This window comes from Heterodontus francisci, chromosome 26, assembly GCF_036365525.1.
Source record: "Heterodontus francisci isolate sHetFra1 chromosome 26, sHetFra1.hap1, whole genome shotgun sequence".
Taxonomy (NCBI): Eukaryota; Metazoa; Chordata; class Chondrichthyes; order Heterodontiformes; family Heterodontidae; genus Heterodontus; species Heterodontus francisci.
Genome location: NC_090396.1, coordinates 73,749,606 through 73,769,300, shown reverse-complemented (window position 1 = coordinate 73,769,300; position 19,695 = coordinate 73,749,606). Strand labels below are relative to the sequence as shown.

Here is a 19,695-nt window from a genome sequence, read left to right as displayed (position 1 = left end):
CTCTACATCCCTAGATATGTTTGCCTAACAAAAATCTGTCAATCTCAGTTTTGAAAGCTGCAACTGGCCCTCAGCATCCACAGCCTTTTTGGGGGAAGAGAATTCCAGGTTTCACTACCCTTTGTGTGAAGAGGTGCTTCCTGACATCAGCCCTGAATGGTCTAGCTCTAATTTTAAGGCTGTGCCCTCTTGTTCTGGACTCTGCCAACAGTGGAAATTGTTTCTCTCTATTCACCCTATCAAAATCCTTTATCATTATAAACACTTTAATCAGATCAACCCTCAACCGTCTAAACTTACAGGAACACAAACCAAGTTGATGCAACCTATCCTCATAATTTAACCCTTTAAGGCACAGTACAATTCTGCTGTATCTATGCTGCAATTCTCCAAGGCCAATATATCCTTCCTGAGGTAGAATGCTCAGAACTGAATGCAATTCCCAGATGGGGTCTAACCAGAGCTTTGTACAATTGTAACATCACTCCCTCACTTTTGTATTCCAACCCCATTGAGATAAAGGCCAACTTTTCCATGATCTTTTTTAATTGCTTTTTGTACCTGTGCTCAGTGATGTCCTGAACCAACATACCATTTGGGAGTCTGAATCACATCTATGAAAGAGTTGAGTTCCGATGAAGGGTCGCTGACCCGAAACGTTAACTCTGCTTCTCTTTCCACAGATGCTGCCAGACCTGCTAAGTGATTCCAGCATTTCTTGTTTTTATTTAAGAAAGAAGCTATCTAGCTGCCTGACTACAGAATCCTCACAATGGCTATTTATCAAGTCTTACTACCTAGGATGCTATGGGAAGCAAGGGAGGAAATTGCTGGGGCCCTGGCAGAGATTTTTGTATCATCGTTAGCCATGGGTGAGGTACCGGAAAACTGGAGGATAGCTAATGTTGTGCCTTTATTTAAGAAGGGCAGCAGGGAATAAGCCAGGGAACTACAGGGCGGTGAGCCTTACATCAGTGGTGGGAAAGTTATTGGAAGGGATTCTGAGAGACAGGATTTATATGCATCAGGAAAGGCATGGTCTAATGAGGGATAGTCAGCATGGCTTTGTGCGTGGGAAATCATGTCTCATGAATTTGATTGAGTTTTTCGAGGAGGTGACCAAGAGGATTGACGAGGGCAGGGTGATGGACGTTGTCTACATGGACTTTAGCAAGGCCTTTAACAAGGTCCCGCAAGGTAGGCTGGTCCAGAAGGTTTGAACACATGGGATCCAGGGTGAGCTAGCAAATTGGATACAAAATTGGCTTGGTGATAGGAGGCAGAGGGTGGTAGTGGAGGGTTGTTTTTCAGATTGGAGGCCAGTGACCAGTGGTGTGCTACTGTTGGGAGTGTTGTGTTGTGTTGTTGTTGTGCTGGGCCCTCTGTTGTTCATCATATATATTAATGACTTGGATGTAAATGTAAAGGGCATGATTAGTAAGTTTGCAGATGACACCAAAATTGGCGGTATAGTGGACAGTGAAGAAGGTTGTCTAAGGTTACAACAGGATATAGATCAACTGGGAAAGTGGGCAAGGGGGTGGCAAATGGAATTTAACGCAGACAAGTGTGAAGTGATGCATTTTGGGAAGTTAAACCAGGGCAGGACATATACAGTGAATGGCAGGGCCCTGGGAAGTGTTCTTGAGCAGTGAGACCTTGGGGTGCAAGTACATAGCTCCCTGAAAGTGGCAACACAGGTAGACAGGGTGGTGAAGAAGGCGTATGGCATGCTTGCCTTCATTGGCCGAGGCATTGAGTACAAGAGTTGGGACGTCATGTTACAGTTGTACATAACGTTGGTTAGGCCGCATTTGGAGTACTGTGTGCAGTTCTGGTCGCCGCACTGCAGGAAAGATGTGATTAAGCTAGAGAGGGTGCAGAAAGGATTCACCAGGATGTTGCCTGGTTTGGAGGGCTTGAGTTATAAAGAGAGATTGGATAGGCTGGGTCTGTTTTCCGTGGAGCGAAGGAGGCTGAGAGGGAACATGATAGAGGTATATAAAAGTATGAGAGGCATAGATAGGGTAGATAGCCAGAGTCTGTTTCCCATGACAGGGGTGACTAAAACTAGAGGGCATAGATTTAAGGTGAGAGGGAGGAGGTTTAAAGGGGATCAAAGGGGTAGATTTTTCACACAAAGAATAGTGGGTATCTAGAATGAGCTGCCTGAGGAGGTAGTGGAGGCAGGAACAGTAGCAACTTTTAACAGGCATCTGGGCAGGTACTTGAATGAGCAAGGCATAGAGGGATATGGAATTAATGCAGGCAGGTGGGATTAGTATAGATAGGCATTATGGTCGGCATGGACGTGGTGGGCCGAAGGGCCTGTTTTTATGCTGTACGACTCTATGACTCTACTGTTTCCCCGTGCATACTTGCTCCTCAGTGCCCTGTAGTTACTCATGGTTACCCTCCTCTGTGTCACCCTTCTTGACCACATCATTGGCACCTATTAGAAAAATCCAGCACCACATGCCAGGCCCTTTCTACCCTCGACTGTTGTTTGCTACCATGCCTGCTAATGATCACCCAGTTTCACCCCTCCACTCCCCGCAACATGTGTTGCGGGGGGGTTCTCGAATGTTGCAGAGTGTGTCCAAGCTGACTTCCAAGCGGTGCAACTTTCTGTTCCAGCAGTGCAAGCTTTGCACACTTCCCGCATATGTGTTCACTATGGATGGTACGCGGGTCTATCTCATGTGCATGTTGCATACACCACACCCAATTGTGATCCTGTCATTCCTATTTACTTATATAACCCAGTAGATATTCTTCTTTAAAAAAAATACTGTGGATGCTGGAAATGACTAAAATAAAAGCAGAAAATGCTGGAAACACTCAGCAAGTCTGGCAGTATCTATGGAGAGAGACAGAGTTAATGTTTCAGGTTGATGACCTTTTGTTCCAACTGGAAGATGTTGGAAATTAAATCGATTATAAGCATATACAAGGCGAGGAAAAAGGGGAATGTTCGTGATGAAGTGGAGGGCAGGGGTGAGTCAATAAAGAAGGGATGATAGCACACCTGCACCCTATCACAGACTTCTCCCTGTGTCCTTTCCTCTCCCACTTTATCCCTGGATCTGTACTTGCTTATAAACTGTTAACTCTCAGTATTTTCCAGTTCTGATGAAAAGTCATCAACCTCACACATTTGTCTCTCCACAGATGATGTTTGACCTGCTGAGTGTTTCCAGTATTTTCTGATATTCTTCTTAAGTTCAAATTGATTGAATTAATTTCATTTATTCAGTCCAGTTTATTATTTTTACTTTAATATGTTGCCATGCTAGCCTTGAAGCTGTCCTATAGCAAAAATTATAAAAGAGAATTTAGATGAATAATTATGAAGTTACTGAGCTCCTCAAGTTCATTTTTGGTGGGTGGGGAGAACAATAGATTGTTGGGCCTTTTACTCTGAAAAAGGCACTGATTTACTTGCTAACACTTTTAAGCCGTGGTGACACCGTGTGCACACCCATGACCTACGATTTGTTAAACCTCACTGTCAACTAAATTCATGTGTTTGGGAAATATTCTGTCCATGTTGGAATGTGTCTATCCCACCTTACATAATTATAGGTATAATGAAAGGCTGATTGCAGCAATCGGGGTCCTCTGCTAATTATAAATTGTTCCATTCTTCTCCTCGGGCTGCTAGTACCAAAGCTCGGACATGTCTCGTTTGTGCCCATTTCTCTTTCATGCTGTTCCTGTGGCAAGCTGCCCTCCTTCCCCGGGGATACAGCACCTCTTCCCCATCTCCTGCAGCCTCTCTCACATGCAGCAAGAGGAAAAGAGCCACCTTCAGCAAAGCAAAAACCAGGAAGAATCCAGCAAACTGTGTGAAGTTGAGGGACAGGTAGTTGGCAATAAAAATTAAACTACACGATTTTAAAAGGGGGTTCAGAAACAGAGATATCTGGGGGTCCACAGACTCAAATCTTGGAAGATGGCAGGACACGATGAGAAGCCTGTTAAAAAAAGCATATGAATCTTGGGTTTTATAAATAGAGGCAGAGTACAAAAGTAAGGGACTAATGATAAATCACTGGTTAGGCATTAGATGAAGTTTTTACTAGAATGCTAACAGAATGATAAACTTCAGTTATGTGGAGAGACTGGAGAAACTGGGATTGTCCTCCCTTGGGGAAAGAAGGTTAAGGGGACATTTAAAGAGGTGTTCAAAAATTATGAGGTGGAAAATGCGAGTATGGTCAATGAACTTCTCTGGATCTGAGCAAGCAGTACCAACACACTCACCAATGAAACTGAGCAAGGGCTGGGGGAATGGGCCCCCATAGGACTGGAGCAGTGTTTCATATATATGATGAAAAGATGCATATGTAGGAAGGACCAATCCATAACCTTTCTGGATTTCTTCAGTCTTTCTTCTCCCCGCTCTCAGTGTAAGGCTTTTCGTAGATAAATATTAGCCTTGGCTCAGAGGCCTCTGCGCTCTCGCTTCTGGGCCAGAAGTTGGAGGGTTCAAGGCCCACTTCAAAAACATGGGCAGCTAATCTACACTGACATTTGAGCGTAGAACAGAGAGAGTGCTGCATGGTCAGAGGTGCTGCCCTTCAGATGAAACGTTAAACCGAGGCCATGTCTGCCTAATTAAAGGGGAGAATGGAGTTTTCCTGGTGCCCTGATCAACATTTATCCTTCGAGCAACACTACCAGGACAGATTAACCGGTTCTTTATCTCACTGCTTTGCGTTGGATCTTGTCATGTTAAAATTGGCTGCTGCGTTTGCCTAAAAAGGAACAGTGTTTGCTGTTCCAAAGTAAACCAGTGGCTATCAGGCACTTGGAGTGTCCTGAGGGTGTGAAAGGCATTAGATAAATACATTCTTATTTTAGTTCAGATTTTCAACATTTGTGAATTTCTTTTTTCCTTAACCTGTTCCATGCAGCCATGTAGATAAATATATATGAGAACGCGCAGGTATCATAGAATCATACAGCACAAAAGGAGGCCATTTAGACCATTGTGTCTGTGCAGACTCTTTGAAAGCCTTAACCAGTTAGTCCAACTCATCTGCTCTGCAAATTTCCCCTTTTTAAGTATCAATCTAAGCTTCTTTTGACAGTTACTATTGAACCTACTTCTACTGCCCTTTCAGGCAGCGCATTCCAGATCATAAAGTGCTGCATAAAAGATTTTTTCATCATCTCCCTCCTGGCTTTTGTGACAATTACCTTAAATTTGTGTTTTCTGGTTACTGAACCTCCTGGCACTGAAAACAGTTTCTCCCTATCTACTCTATCAAAACCCCTCATAATATGTGCACATTGGAACCAGTGCAGGTGTGTTAAGTGTACAGACTACTCTTAATTCAGTCGATTAATCAAATTTTGTGATTAATCCAAAGTTTTTTAAAGTACTAAATTTCCATTTTATGCCACCAAGTTCAAATTATTATTCATTTCAGATTTTCTTAGCAAAAAAAATTAGAATTAGAATTAGAATTAGAACATTACAGCGCAGTACAGGCCTTTCGGCCCTCGATGTTGCGCCGACCTGTGAAACCATCTGACCTACACTATTCCATTTTCATCCATATGTCTATCCAATGACCACTTAAATGCCCTTAAAGTTGGCGAGTCTACTACTGTTGCAGGCAGGGCGTTCCACGCCCCTACTACTCTCTGAGTAAAGAAACTACCTCTGACAACTGTCCTATATCTATCACCCCTCAACTTAAAGCTATGTCCCCTCGTGTTTGCCATCACCATCCGAGGAAAAAGACTCTCACTATCCACCCTATCTAACCCTCTGATTATCTTATATGTCTCTATTAAGTCACCTCTCCTCCTCCTTCTCTCCAACGAAAACAACCTCAAGTCCCTCAGCCTTTCCTCGTAAGACCTTCCCTCCATACCAGGCAACATCCTAGTAAATCTCCTCTGCACCCTTTCCATAGCTTCCACATCCTTCCTATAATGCGGTGACCAGAACTGCACGCAATACTCCAGGTGCGGTCTCACCAGAGTTTTGTACAGCTGCAGCATGACCTCGTGGCTCCGAAACTCGATCCCCCTACTAATAAAAGCTAACACACCATATGCCTTCTTAACAGCCCTAATAACCTGGGTAGCAACCTTCAGGGATTTATGCACCTGGACACCAAGATCTCTCTGTTCATCTACACTACCAAGAATCTTCCCATTAGCCCAGTACTCTGCATTCCTGTTATTCCTTCCAAAGTGAATCACCTCGCACTTTTCCGCATTAAACTCCATTTGCCATCTCTCAGCCCAGCTCTGCAGCCTATCTATGTCCCTCTGTACCCTACAACATCCTTTGGCACTATCCACAACTCCACCGACCTTAGTGTCATCCGCAAATTTACTAACCCACCCTTCTACACCCTCTTCCAGGTCATTTATAAAAATGACAAACAGCAGTGGCCCCAAAATAGATCCTTGCGGTACACCACTAGTAACTAAACTCCAGGATGAACATTTGCCATCAACCACCACCCTCTGTCTTCTTTCAGCTAGCCAATTTCTGATCCAAAGCTCTAAATCACCTTCAACCCCAATCTTCCGTATTTTCTGCAATAGCCTACCGTGGGGAACCTTATCAAACGCCTTACTGAAATCCATATACACCACATCCACTGCTTTATCCTCATCCACCTGTTTGGTCACCTTCTCGAAAAACTCAATAAGGTTTGTGAGGCACGACCTACCCGTCACAAAACCGTGTTGACTATCGCTAATGAACTTATTATTTTCAAGATGATTATAAATCCTGTCTCTTATAACCTTTTCCAACATTTTACCCACAACCGAAGTAAGGCTCACAGGTCTATAATTACCAGGGCTGTCTCTACTCCCCTTCTTGAACAAGGGGACAACATTTGCTATCCTCCAGTCTTCCGGCACTAATCCTGTCGACAATGACGACATAAAGATCATTGAATTATTTATATCTCAGCTGTGAATGTTAAGTGCATCCAGTGGACTCTTACATGTGTGAGAGCAAATGTTAATCTTTGCATTAAAAAGCATACACATTTTAAATGCTTTGTATTTTCTGTGTGTGAACACATTGATTTTCTAGTATACTAGCATGTTTTACTGTAGTGATAATTACTGCATCCTCCTTTTTTTCCACACCCCAACTGACACCTGGCACATTAACTTCCAGCAAAAAATATTCAAGGTGTCTGGGGTCACTCAGTTTCATTGACTACATAATGACTGAATTTCAAAAGTAGTTCACTGGACATGAAGCACTGAAAACATGATAAGGTGCTGCATAAATGCAAACTCTTTCTTACTGCCTTTCATCCATAGGAATGATGCACCTTCTTGTAGAAGTTATAAGGCAGTTTGCACTGATGAAAAGACCACCTTGAACAAGAATATTGAAGAGTATAGGGCAGCAAGCAGGAGAATGGGATTAGGCTAGGTGGTACATTTGGTGAAAGAAAGCAGCCTATTTGTGCTGTACCATTCTACAATTCTACAGTTGTACATTGTTGCATACAGCGCTGGTTTGACACGGCTGCAGTTATGACTGCAACCACTGACAAGAAAAACCTAAAACATTCGCAAGCAGTCCAACTGTGCCATCACGTACTTGCTTTCATTCAGATTCCAGTGAATGCAGGTGGTGTGACGCTTGGTGGGTGGAGTGTGGCACAGAGCTGGTAGTATAACTCAGTTCTCACAGCTCCATTTCATTGCTTGTGTATCGTTTAGGGATGTGAAAAGAGATATATAAATGCAAGTTTGTTCTTTCTAAATACGCACCAGTCTTCACAAACAATTGTTTTTAGTTCATCAGTCCTGTACCATTCTAAAAGGTGCCATTCCCAAACCAGTGCTTAGTGTATAACTACTTTGTCACAAACTCTGTACCCTTGTCATCAACTCTATCCTCCTCCACAGCTTCTGTAGGCTGAACCAATCTGTTTGCAACTTCAGCATCTTAGGAACACATAGGAACATAGGAAATAGGATGCTGTTCAGCCCGTAGAGTCTCCTCCATCATTCAAACAGATCAAGGCTGAATCATGTTTAAACCCGAGCTGAACTACTCGCCCCTGTATCCTCTACATCACAAAGACCGTCTACTTCCATGTATGTGTCATCACCTGTTACCACCACTACTGCCATTAAAACCCTCATCCGTGCTGTCGTCACCTCCAGGCACAACTATTCCAATGCTCTCCTGGTTGGCCTCCCATCAATCACCATCCATAAACGAGCTCTTTTAGAACTCTGCTGCCCATATCTTACCCTGCACCAAATCTTGCTTGTCTACTAAACTTCTCTTCTGACCTAGATTGGCTCCTGGTCCCTCAGCTGCTCAAATTTAAAATTTTAGTGCTTAAATCACTTAGTGGCCTTGCTTCTCCCCATCTCTGTAACTTCTCCAGGCTTACAAGCCCCGTAGAGCCCTTCATTACTCTGGCTCATACTTCAATATATTCCTCTATCTTTGCCTCACTATTCACAGCCATTGCTTCAGCTGTCTCAGCCCCACTCTCTGGAACTCCCTCCACAGCTCTCTCTGCTTCTGCATTTCCCTCTCCTCCTTAAAGCCGTTCCTTGAAACCCACCTCTTTGGTCCTCCTGATGTCTCCTCCTTTGGTTTAATGTCCATTACATCCTCATAGCTCTGTGAAGCAACTTGGGATGATTTTTACATTGAAGGCACTGAATAAATACAAGCTGTTATTGCTAACCTCCCGAGAGATGACAAACAATCCATTTACACGCATCATTATTCAGAAACAAATACGTTGTAATTTCTTATGAAAACCTTTAAGTAAGGAGCAGATCCTGCTGCAGATAAATCTGCCTGCTTTCCACCATTCAATCACCTCACCACTCTCATTTACAATCCCCTGCAGACATGCACTAAAGCATTCACAGGGGAGATGGTGGCATATTGAAAATGCCACTGGGCCTGTCCCAGAGAGTGGGATCTGTAATCCAGAGGCTATAATGTTATGGGTTTGTGGGTTCAAATCCTGCCATGGCAGCTGGTGGAATTTAAATTTAATTAATAAATTCAATTAATTAATAAAAATCTGCAATTGAAAGCGAGTCTCAGTAATGGTGCCATGAAGCTAACATTGATTGTTGTAAAAACCCATCTAGTTCACTAATGTCCTTCAGGGAAGGAAATCTGCCATCGTTACCTGGCCTGCCCTACATGTGACTCCAGACCCACAGCAATGTGGTTGACCCTTAACTGCTCTCTGAAATGGCCCAGTAAGCACAACAAATGCTGGCTTTGCCAGTAACGCCCACATCCCAGGAAGGAATAAAAAAAACTCCAGAATCCGTGTTATCCAGGCCTCTTCAATTGGATTAGAAGGGAGGGGGATTTTACAAGTAAATGGTTTATTAGTCATTGCAATCCCAACTGGAAGATAGAAACTAATAGGTAAATATTTTCACTCTTTCCCATCCTGCGATGAGTTTGTTCTGCTCCCAGATTTCCACCAAATCCAGTAGGGAATTCAGAAGAAACGTCTTTACTCAGAGTGCTGAGAGTGTGGAACATGCTAGTACAGGAATGGTTGAGGTGAAAAAAGAGGAAGCTATATGAGGGAGAAAGGAATAGAAGGATATGTTGATGGGGTTAAGATAGGGTGGGAAGAGGCTTGTGTGGAGGATAAACACTGAGATGGACCAATTGGGCCAAATGGCCTGTTTTTGTGCTGTAAATACTATGTAAGACCACTGATTACGCCATTCCTGGTTTTCACCCTCTGCTCCTTTCTCCACTTAGTGCCTGTCCGCAGCAACATCTGAGATGGAGTGGTGAAGGAACAGCTCTCCCACAGATGCACACATACCTCTGCCATGGAGATCGCCCCAATTTCAGTGAAGGTGTTGTCGTTGAGATTGAGGATCCGGAGGTTGGTGTTCTTTGTGAAAGCCCTGGCCAGAGCACTGATACCTTCGTGGGTAATTCCATTCTGTGGCATCTGCACTTCCTCCAAAGTTCCAATCAGCTAAAAAAAAAGAAGCATTTCAAAGTCCCCTGCAGCACAGAGACATTAAATCATGTACCATTTTTAGTGTTATACACAAGCCAGGGAGCCAGCAGTTGTGGCTTTGCCTGATTTGTGAATGACAGAACATATGTGTTGATCTTATTGCAAAGTGGTTTCCAACAGACATACAATCAATCACTGGTGATCTGCTAGAACCCAGTTTGAAAGGGCAACTCTCCCAGAGTCAATATAAATGAGACATGATGTTTAACCAGTCTCATCAGATGAAGCGCCATTGATTAAATTCCACAAGAGAAATCTGCAAGAAACAACTTTTAATCGAGTTCCACTGTTAAGGGAAAATTTGCATTTATACAGCACCCTTTGTGACCTCAAGACATCCCAAAGCACTTTACAAAGACTGAAGTACTTTTAAGTGTAGTTGCTGTTGTAATGCAGGAAACGTGACAGCCAATCTGCACACAGCAAAATCCCACAAACACCAATGGGATAAATGCCCAGATCATACATTTTAATGATGTTGGTTGAGGGATAAATATTGGCTGTGGGAAAACTGGGAGAATTCTCCTGCTCATCTTTTAAATAGTGCTGTGGGATCTTTTACACCTACCTGACAGGGCAGACAGGGCCTCGGTTTAAATCTCAACCAAAAGGCAGCACTTTCGACAGTGCAGCACTCCCTCAGTAGTAGATTATGAGCTCAGGGGGTCTCTGGAGTGGGACTGGAACTCATGACTTTCTGACTCAGAGGTGACAGTGCTACTCAACAAGCCAAGGCTGACACCATAGAGTAGTTTTAGGGCAGAATTCTCAATTGTGTAATTCTCCCATCAGAAATTTGGCAATCTATAACGGGAGATGAAAATTGGCATTTGGCATGAAAATAGGAGACTTCCTTTCCCTGATGGAGTATTGTACTGAAGTATATATACTCCAGGACCTGCCCAGGTTTGATCCAAGGTCTGTGCTGAGTTAGCTAATCTCAGTCAAAACAGTAGTCAGAGTGCAAATATTGCTGTCCATGTCCTGCGCTACTATGAACAAATAATCAGCCAGGTTCTTGTTCCTAAGTAAAAACAGAAAGTGCTGGAAATACTCAGCAGGTCTGGCAGCATTTGAAGAGAGAGAAACAGATTTAATGTTTCAGGTCTGTGACCTTTTATCAGATTGCCAGCATTTTTTGCTTTCATCTTGTTCCTAAGTATTATGCAATTTTCTGTACCGGAAAGCAAAATTGACTTTTATATATATAAATATATATATAGCACATTTATATAGCACCTTGTTATATCACCAGAAAACATCCAAAGCTTTTCACATACAATTAATTACTTTGAATTACAGTCAGCATTTCTACAGAAATATTATTGTAGGAGAATACATAAATATTGGTTAGCAGTTCCAGTTTAACTGCAAATCAGCAGTCACGTGTACAAATTTAAAAGAGAAAAAACGTATGAACAAGTGACGGAGTGGAAAAGAAAATTGCAAATAGACAGAATGCATGATTGGGTTGCCTGATGGCAGATACAGTTTAGTGCAACAAAGTGTGAGGTATTAATTTTGAGTGTAACAATTGCTGATGGGAGAATAATCTAAACAGGGAAACACTGAAGGGGTGGGAGGGAGTTAGATATACAGAAGGATTTTTGTTAATAAGCTTTGGTCATAGGTACATAAGCCATTAAAAACTAAGTCACAGATTAAAAGGGTGATCCAAAAGGAATGGTGTAATTTATTTAGATTAAAAGAAATTCCAGGGTGTGAGGAAGTTCAATGTACTGTTCCAGAAGGGCAGTGATGCAAAAAGTTAATTGAGATGTTTAAAAAGGAGATAAATTCTATGGAACTACAGGTATTAAGGGATATGCAGAAAGTGTAGGGAATTGAGAATTAAAAACTAGATCTACCATGGCTAATGGAAATATGGAGCAGGTTCAATTGACCAAATGGCCTCCTCCTGTTTTTGTGTCCAATGTACTTAAGAAAACTTCAGCTGAGAATGAATGGATAACCTTTACGATCATATTACTGAGCACGCAAGATAAATATATAATAAGGGCTGGATTAAAGGCAGCTTGAAGAAATGTAGCTCTAAAACTATGTGAAAAGCACTAAGTAAGCCTGCAGGGAGGAAGCAAGGGAACCACTGGTATTGATTCAGGAATTTTCAAAATATATTTTCTAAAAGACAGTCAGAGGGGCAAAGAAGGAATTAGAAATGAACGTTGCTTTCGAAACCAAATCGAGCCAGAAATTCTTTTTTAAGTTATAACAGGAGAGTGGAAAATTGCAATCTCTTAAGGTTGAAAATGGGGTTAAAACTGAAGATGAATTAAAAATTGTTAACATATCGAATGATTACTTCCTGGAAGTATTCACTAGAGAAGACATCAGTAGTATGGGACCCATCATTGGTTCGACAACAAAACTCAAATGCTTTCCCATCACTGATTTGGAAATAGTGATAGGCTTAAAGTGGAAATAGTGACAGGGCGGTGCAGTGGCGCAGTGGTTAGCACTGCAGCCTCACAGCTCCAGGGACCTGGGTTCGATTCCGGGTACTGCCTGTGTGGAGTTTGCAAGTTCTCCCTGTGTCTGCATGGGTTTTCTCCGGGTGCTCCGGTTTCCTCCCACAAGCCAAAAGACTTGCAGGTTGATAGGTAAATTGGCCATTATAAATTGTCACTAGTATAGGTAGGTGGTAGGGAAATATAGGGACGGGTGGGGATGCTTGGTAGGAATATGGGATTAGTATAGGATTGGTATAAATGGGTGGTTGATGTTCGGTACAGACTCGGTGGGCCGAAGGGCCTGTTTCAGTGCTGTATCTCTAATCTAATCTAAAGGAGTCAAAAGCAATAAATCCCTATGGGTGGACTATACAATTGAGGGTGCCAAACATAAGTAGGGAAAAAGTCTACAAAATGCTGACAGTCATGAGGAAGTTTCATGCCCGCACTCTGATTTGCTCCCTGAACCCCTCTGCCTCTCTATCACCATCCTCAAAATCTGCCTCTTTGACCAAGCTTGAGATCACCCCTCTTAATACCTCCTTATTTAGCTTGCCATCCTTTTTTTTTGATTATGCTCCATGAAGTGCTTTTGGGACATTTTTCTACGTTAAAGCTGCTATCAATTTAACTTGTTGTCCTAGTTAAATAAAGGAAAGGTTCCGTTGATTTGGAAACAAGTCAACATGCTACCTATTTTCAAGGAAGGCGATAAAATGAATTGAGGTAATAACACTCATTTGTCTTAGTCATTTATAAAGGAACAGATCATTGCCAACAGAGCTGAGGAGGACTTAGATGAAAACAACTTAGTCAGTGGGAGCCAGCTCAGTTTCACAAGACCACAGCCTTCCTGGCTAAGATCCCAGACTTTGCTTTGATGGGTTGATATTCCAAGTGCAGAATGGAGAGTCTTTGAATACAATACATACTTAGGAAATTTGACAGGTCTCTTACTTTAGGTAGAGTCTTTTCTTCCTTTAGAAGAATTTCAAATCCCACATGTGAAACAGGCAGGCAGTTCATATACTTCATGCTGGCCTAACAACTGAGGGGACATAGCTTTAAGTTGAGGGGTGATAGATATAGGACAGATGTTAGAGGTAGTTTCTTTACTCAGAGAGTAGTAGGGGCGTGGAACGCCCTGCCTGCAACAGTAGTAGACTCGCCAACTTTAAGGGCATTTAAGTGGTCATTGGATAGACATATGGATGAAAATGGAATAGTGTAGGTCAGATGGTTTCACAGGTCGGCGCAACATCGAGGGCTGAAGGGCCTATACTGCGCTGTAATATTCTAACTTGCTGTTAGTGATTTTATCACTAGCTGGTTAATTTAGTTTACACTGAATTTAGACAAAATTATTCCAAGCTTTTGCTAGACCGAGGGCCGGTCTTATTTTTGTTTCTGCAGCAGAAAATGGAGGATCTAGCTCAGGATGTGGGTCAGCAGAGCTGAGGCAAGGTCATCTGACCTGAAGGTTTAAAGAGACAGTGTCCCTGGGAGAGATTCCATCTGAGGGATGGAGGAAATGCCTATTCTGTGTGTGGAGGTTGAACAAATGAGGAAAAATCCCCCTTTTGGATATATTTGGCTCCAACTTCAGGACAGAGCCCCCAAAATAATTTAGGGAACAATTGGAAGCTGTGTTGGGTGGGGAGGGGGCTGGCGGGGTTATATGGAGCAGATGAGTTGTAGATATGGAAGGATGAGTTGTATGATCTTCTTTGTTTGTATTTAGCTTGTGACCTAGCCTATCTGCTGCCAGCTTCCTCCCACTCTATGTGGGCAGGACTTTATAAAACTTCCTGCTAAGTATCATGGCTGGTTATTTTCCAGGATGGGCATTTTGAATCTAGGTATGTGTAGCTATAGCTTATCTGATTGTGGCTATGCCTCTGGTAGAACAGCATTCAGCTGTCTCAGGCCCTATGATCAAACTCTTGTTAAAATGTCCTCTGTCCACCTCCAAAGGCCTTCTTAAATTGTAACTCTTCAATCACTTCTTTCATTAGCACCATTCACATTGCTCTGCTCCAGTATTACTTTTGTCTCTGTGAAATACTTTGGGAGATCTTAACAATGTTGAAAGTGCAAGCTCCTGTTTTAGGTGTTGTGTGTTCCAAATACTCACAATGCATATGAGGTGTAATAGTATAGTGGTCATTACTGGACTAGTGCACCAAAGGCCTGGATGAATGATCCAGAGTCATGAGTTAAAATGCAACTATATGGCAGCTGAGGAATTTAAATTCAATTAATTAAATAAATTTGTAATTAAAAAGCTGGTCTCAGTAATGGTGACCATTACTATAGATTGTTATAAAAATCCATCTGGTTCATTAATATCCTTTAGGGAAGGAAATCTGCTGTCCTAACCATTCCTGCCCTACATGTCTGAAATGGCCGAGCCAAGCAGCATGGCCATATTCAAGAAGGCGGATCACCACCATCTTCGCAAGGGCAATAAAAGTCCACATCCTGTGAATGAATTTTTAAAATCATCCCTGTAGTGAATTGCTGGTCTCACTTAGGCACATGGCACATTGCTGCATCATGAGAAGACAAACCGCAGCTCCGCTCTAATTGATCTGATCATCATTAACAGAAGCCTGAGAACAAGGCCTCTTGCCCAGCAATAGTGCACAGAACCCAAGAAAAGGGGAAGGAAGAGCAAAAAATTCACACACCGACTAAAAAGGGAACAGGGAGATTTTTCATTGAAGGTGACAAATATAGGCCAGACGTTTCTGCAGTTTCATCGTAATCTGGAAAATTACATTCAACAGCATCTCATTCATATATAATATATATAAAACAAATCAGAGAATGTCATGGAGAGATTATTTAATTCCGAACTATCTTTCACCCTCTTTCTCATAAGGGATTTGAAAGCTTACGTACCCTGAAGGTCTCGGCTAATACAACAGCACCATCATTCTCCAGACGATTTCTGCCTGCCACAAAAACTTTCAGAGCCAACGGTTGTCCCTCAGCACTTGATTTCTCATGACACTCTTTTAAGGCTTTGGATAAAATCTGAAAAAGAAAAGCGGGGGGTTGAGGGGAAGAAGGAAAGTCCTTAATGAGGTATAACTGAAACATGAATGGAATATTTTTACAGCAATGTGAAGCCTGGCCAGCTGTTTTTAACAATGATTGGCACCTTGTTCAGGGTAGCTCTTCACAGAGGCTCCGGCATGAATAAAGTATGCTAATTGCATGTGCATGGATTTGGCACGATTGTGAGGTGATGTCCCTGGCTGCACAGTCAGTGGGCTGAATTTTAGCGGCCCCTCAATGCCATGGGTCGTGGCGCGGGGGCCGGTAAAATGCTGCGGAGAGTGGCCCGCCTTGACCCCCGGGGTCAAGAAGGGCCCGCCACATATTACCGATGGCGGCAGGACCTCGGTGTGGCCCCATCCCCCACCACATGCAGTGGCACCACAATTAGCATATGGTAACGAGCTCGCCACTGGTATCAGACCCACCGGCCGTCCATGTCTCCGTTATAAAGACGTCTGCAAACGCGACATGAAATCGTGTGACATTGATCACAAGTTGTGGGAGTCAGTTGCCAGCATTCGCCAGAGCTGGCGGGCAGCCATAAAGACAGGGCTAAATTGTGGCGAGTCGAAGAGACTTAGTAGTTGGCAGGAAAAAAGACAGAGGCGCAAGGGGAGAGCCAACTGTGCAACAGCCCCAACAAACAAATTTCTCTGCAGCACCTGTGGAAGAGCCTGTCACTCCAGAATTGGCCTTTATAGCCACTCCAGGCGCTGCTTCACAAACCACTGACCACCTCCAGGCGCGTATCCATTGTCTCTCGAGATAAGGAGGCCCAAAAGAAGAAAAGAAAAAGAAGAATGATTACTTACCTTTGCTGATTATGCAGCCTGCCACCTCTCCACTGACACTGCCGCATTTTTTGTTTAACGGGTGGCCATCACGTGCCGTCCCGTTCACGATCTGAAAAGCCGGCGGGTCCTCTCTCCGAAATATGGAAGGGAGGAGGGGGGTATACACAGGGGTCTAACTCTGCATTCTTAAAGGGAGGGGGTCAGGGATTACTGGAGGGAAAGCTGTGCTGGCATGAAGGGAGGTACCGTGTACCATCCCTCTGTTAACAGTGTACGCTCTGTGTTTGTGAGGGGGCAATGGCACACTAGGCACCCTGTGTGTGGGGAGGGTGCCAGAAAGGGCAGGAGCATTAAGGTTTTATGGATGGTGGGGGTAATCGATTCAGCTGTTAGGATCTTGACGTGGTCATGCTGTGCCACTCTGAGTGTTGGCCAAGATGGGCAATGCCAATGCACGCCACATAGTTGATGCAGGAAGCAGCTGTTGTACCCGTCAACACCAATCCCTGCCCTGTTAGGAACCTTCGAATACATGCAGGGTTCAACTTTATTTATCACATGGAAATAGGTGTGGTTCATCTTACATTGTGTGATCCTCTGCATGTGAGGATCCCTATGCACACGAGCCAATACCAACAGGTAGGTGCGATCCACGTAGAGACCCCCGGTTGTGAGCAGTAGCCCCCAAGGGGAGCCCGCCATTATGGTTGCCGTGCATCTACAGGCCCCACATGATATGCCATCAGATGTTGGAGCACTAGTGTCAGAGGAGATTGCGCATATAGAGAGGGTGGTGACACGTCTCTGTGCCCTGCTTAAGGATGACCTGCAGCCCATGGATCCGGTGGACATCTCATGCCTTTGTTCCTCATAGTGGCAGCGGTTCGCAAGCCTGACAACTCTGCAGCCTTTTTGGGGCCCACAGAGACCTTTGTGGGGTCACATAGTCAGCAGTGCACTGCTGCATCAGGGACGTCACCAATGCCCTGCACCGGAGGGTCTGTGAGGATGTCCGCTTCAGGACGGACTCTCACAGCCAGACCCCCAGGGCCATTGGTTCTGGCACCATTGCCAGAGAACCATAGGTTATAATGTTCATAGACTGCACTCATGTGGCCATCAGGTCTACTGCCAGGCTACCACCATTAAAGGAGCCCTCTCAACCAAGGTGAAGCTGGTATGTGAACACCACAGATGGTTGCAGCGAATGTGTAACCGCTTCTCAGGCAGCTGCCATGACACCTGGGTCTTGCACCAGTCCCAGCTGCCACCGCTGTTCACTGAACTGGCTCAGATGGAGGGGTGGCTTCTTGGAGTTAAGGGCTTTCCTTTGCAGACATGGCTCTCGACACCAGTGAGAGACTCCACCACAGCTGCAGAGGAGAGATACAATGTCAGCCACTGAGCTACATAAGCCATCATTGAACAGGAGATCGGCCTGCTGAAAGAGCACCTCCAATGCCTGTATGGATAGGGTGATGCCCTGTACTAGGGGCTGAAAAGACCAGCTCCTTTTTTTGCTGCTCTGCACAACGATGCATCCAATAGGGGCCAGGCCTGGTATGATGATGAGAGATGTCAACAGGATTCCTCCTCAGACTATGAGGAAGCTGAGGACCTATAATATGAAAGACGCATGGGAGGGCAGATGGCACCCAGGCTCTGCACGCAGGGCTAGCAGTGAGCTAGGGATGTACGGCAGTGGCTTATCAGACAAAGGTTCTTTGCTCCATAGGAACCAACATGAGCTCTGCAAGCCACGCATAGGGCTGAATTTTATTGGGGCGCTGCCATCTGCGGCGGCACCCTATGAACTCGGTGGTGCACCCGCATTCGCCGGCCGCCGTCGAGACCCCGCGATATTAATCGCAGGGGCTCCTTAGAATCATGGCGCTGAGCCGCCCTCCCCATATTAGGTGGGGAGAGGCAGGACGTTCGGCGCAGTGAGAGAGTCTTTGACAGCTGTGCAGCAGGTACTGGGGCCCTATTTTAAACGCCCCAGCAACTGCTTCCTGACAGTTGTCAAAGAATACTTACCTGACTGCTGAAGAGTGGGGCTGCTGTCAATCTGGCAGCAAAGCAGAAAGTGCTGCAGAAATCTAGCAGGTCAGGCAGCGTCTGTGGAGAGAGAAGCAGAGTTAACTTGTCCAAGTTCACAGACCTGAAAGTTAACTCTGCTTCTCTCTCCACAAATGCTGCCTGGCCTGCTGAGTGACCCCAGCATTTTCCGCTTTGCTGCCACATACTTACCCCGCTGTGTCCCAGTGTCCTGTGAAGCTGCGATCTTCTTCTCCCACTCAGATGTAACATTCCTTCCTGTAGGCGTGCCGCACCTGGGTGAATAATCTTAATTTTGCACATTCCAGGACGTGTGACTTAAATAGACCATAAAAGATATTACAGAGGTTTACAGAGAACACACTGACACAAATGGGAATGCACGGGTGTCACAGCAATGTAAATAAGTCTTTCACTAAATGTTCCTCACCAACATGTGTGTCCTTTTCTCTGTGTGAATGATGTGTGCCAGCATGTAGCACCAATGTCACATCCCTTTGCACCGTTGGCCCTTCAGAAGAGCCAACATATGCAATAACATCATTTCCATGTCACCATTACTCTGAGCGTCTCTATGGATGCAGTGACAGGGACATTGGCTCAGTCAGCTGCTGCCTCTAATGGTTTACACAGGGATGCTGCAGATGTGGACAGGTGCACAGCAGGTGAGCGAGGGTGATGTGTGGCTTGCAGAGCTCATGTCAGTTCCTATGGAGCAGACAGCTGATAAGCCACTGCTGTACATCCCTAGTTCACTGCTACCCCTGCGTGCAGAGCCTGGGTGCCATCTGCCCTCCCATGCGTCTTTCATATTATAGGTCCTCAGCATCCTCATAGTCCAAGGAGGAATCCTGTTGACGTCTCTCCTCATTATGCCAGGCCTATTGGGTGCGTAGATGTGCAGAGCAGCAAAGAAAGGAGCTGGTCTTTTCAGCCCCTAGTACAGGGCATCACCCTATCCATACAGGCATTGGAGGTGCTCTTTCAGCAGGCCGATCTCCTGTTCAATGATGGCTCATGTAGCTCAGTGGCTGACATTGTATCTCTCCTCTGCAGCTGTGGTGGAGTCTCTCACTGGTGTCGGGAGCCATGTCTGCAAAGGAAAGCCCTTAACTCCAAGAAGCCACCCCTCCATCTGAGCCAGTTCAGTGAACAGCGGTGGCAGCTGGGACTGGTGCAAGACCCAGGTGTCATGGCAGCTGCCTGAGAAGCGGTCATACATTCGCTGCAACCATCTGTGGTGTTCACATACCAGCTTCACCTTGATTGAGA

General features: G+C 44.6%; 2 protein-coding genes across 3 annotated transcripts in view; both read right to left on the bottom strand.

Annotated features, from left to right (window-relative positions):
- Window positions 1-14,282, bottom strand: part of LOC137384470 (nucleoside diphosphate kinase) — a 423,199-nt gene extending 408,917 nt beyond the window's left edge. Inside the window, exon 1 of the mRNA XM_068058590.1 lies at window positions 14,271-14,282. The gene's annotated coding sequence lies outside the window, so the exon portion shown is untranslated. The remainder of the gene's footprint in view (window positions 1-14,270) is intronic.
- LOC137384469 (ran GTPase-activating protein 1-like) overlaps window positions 1-19,695 on the bottom strand; it is a 752,042-nt gene that overhangs the window by 162,355 nt on the left and 569,992 nt on the right. For both annotated transcript variants that reach the window (XM_068058587.1, XM_068058588.1), the window contains exons 5-6: window positions 15,410-15,544; window positions 9,831-9,989 (exon numbers count right to left, since the gene is read on the bottom strand). In XM_068058587.1, coding sequence (XP_067914688.1) covers window positions 9,831-9,989; window positions 15,410-15,544 — 294 coding nt within the window. The remainder of the gene's footprint in view (window positions 1-9,830; window positions 9,990-15,409; window positions 15,545-19,695) is intronic.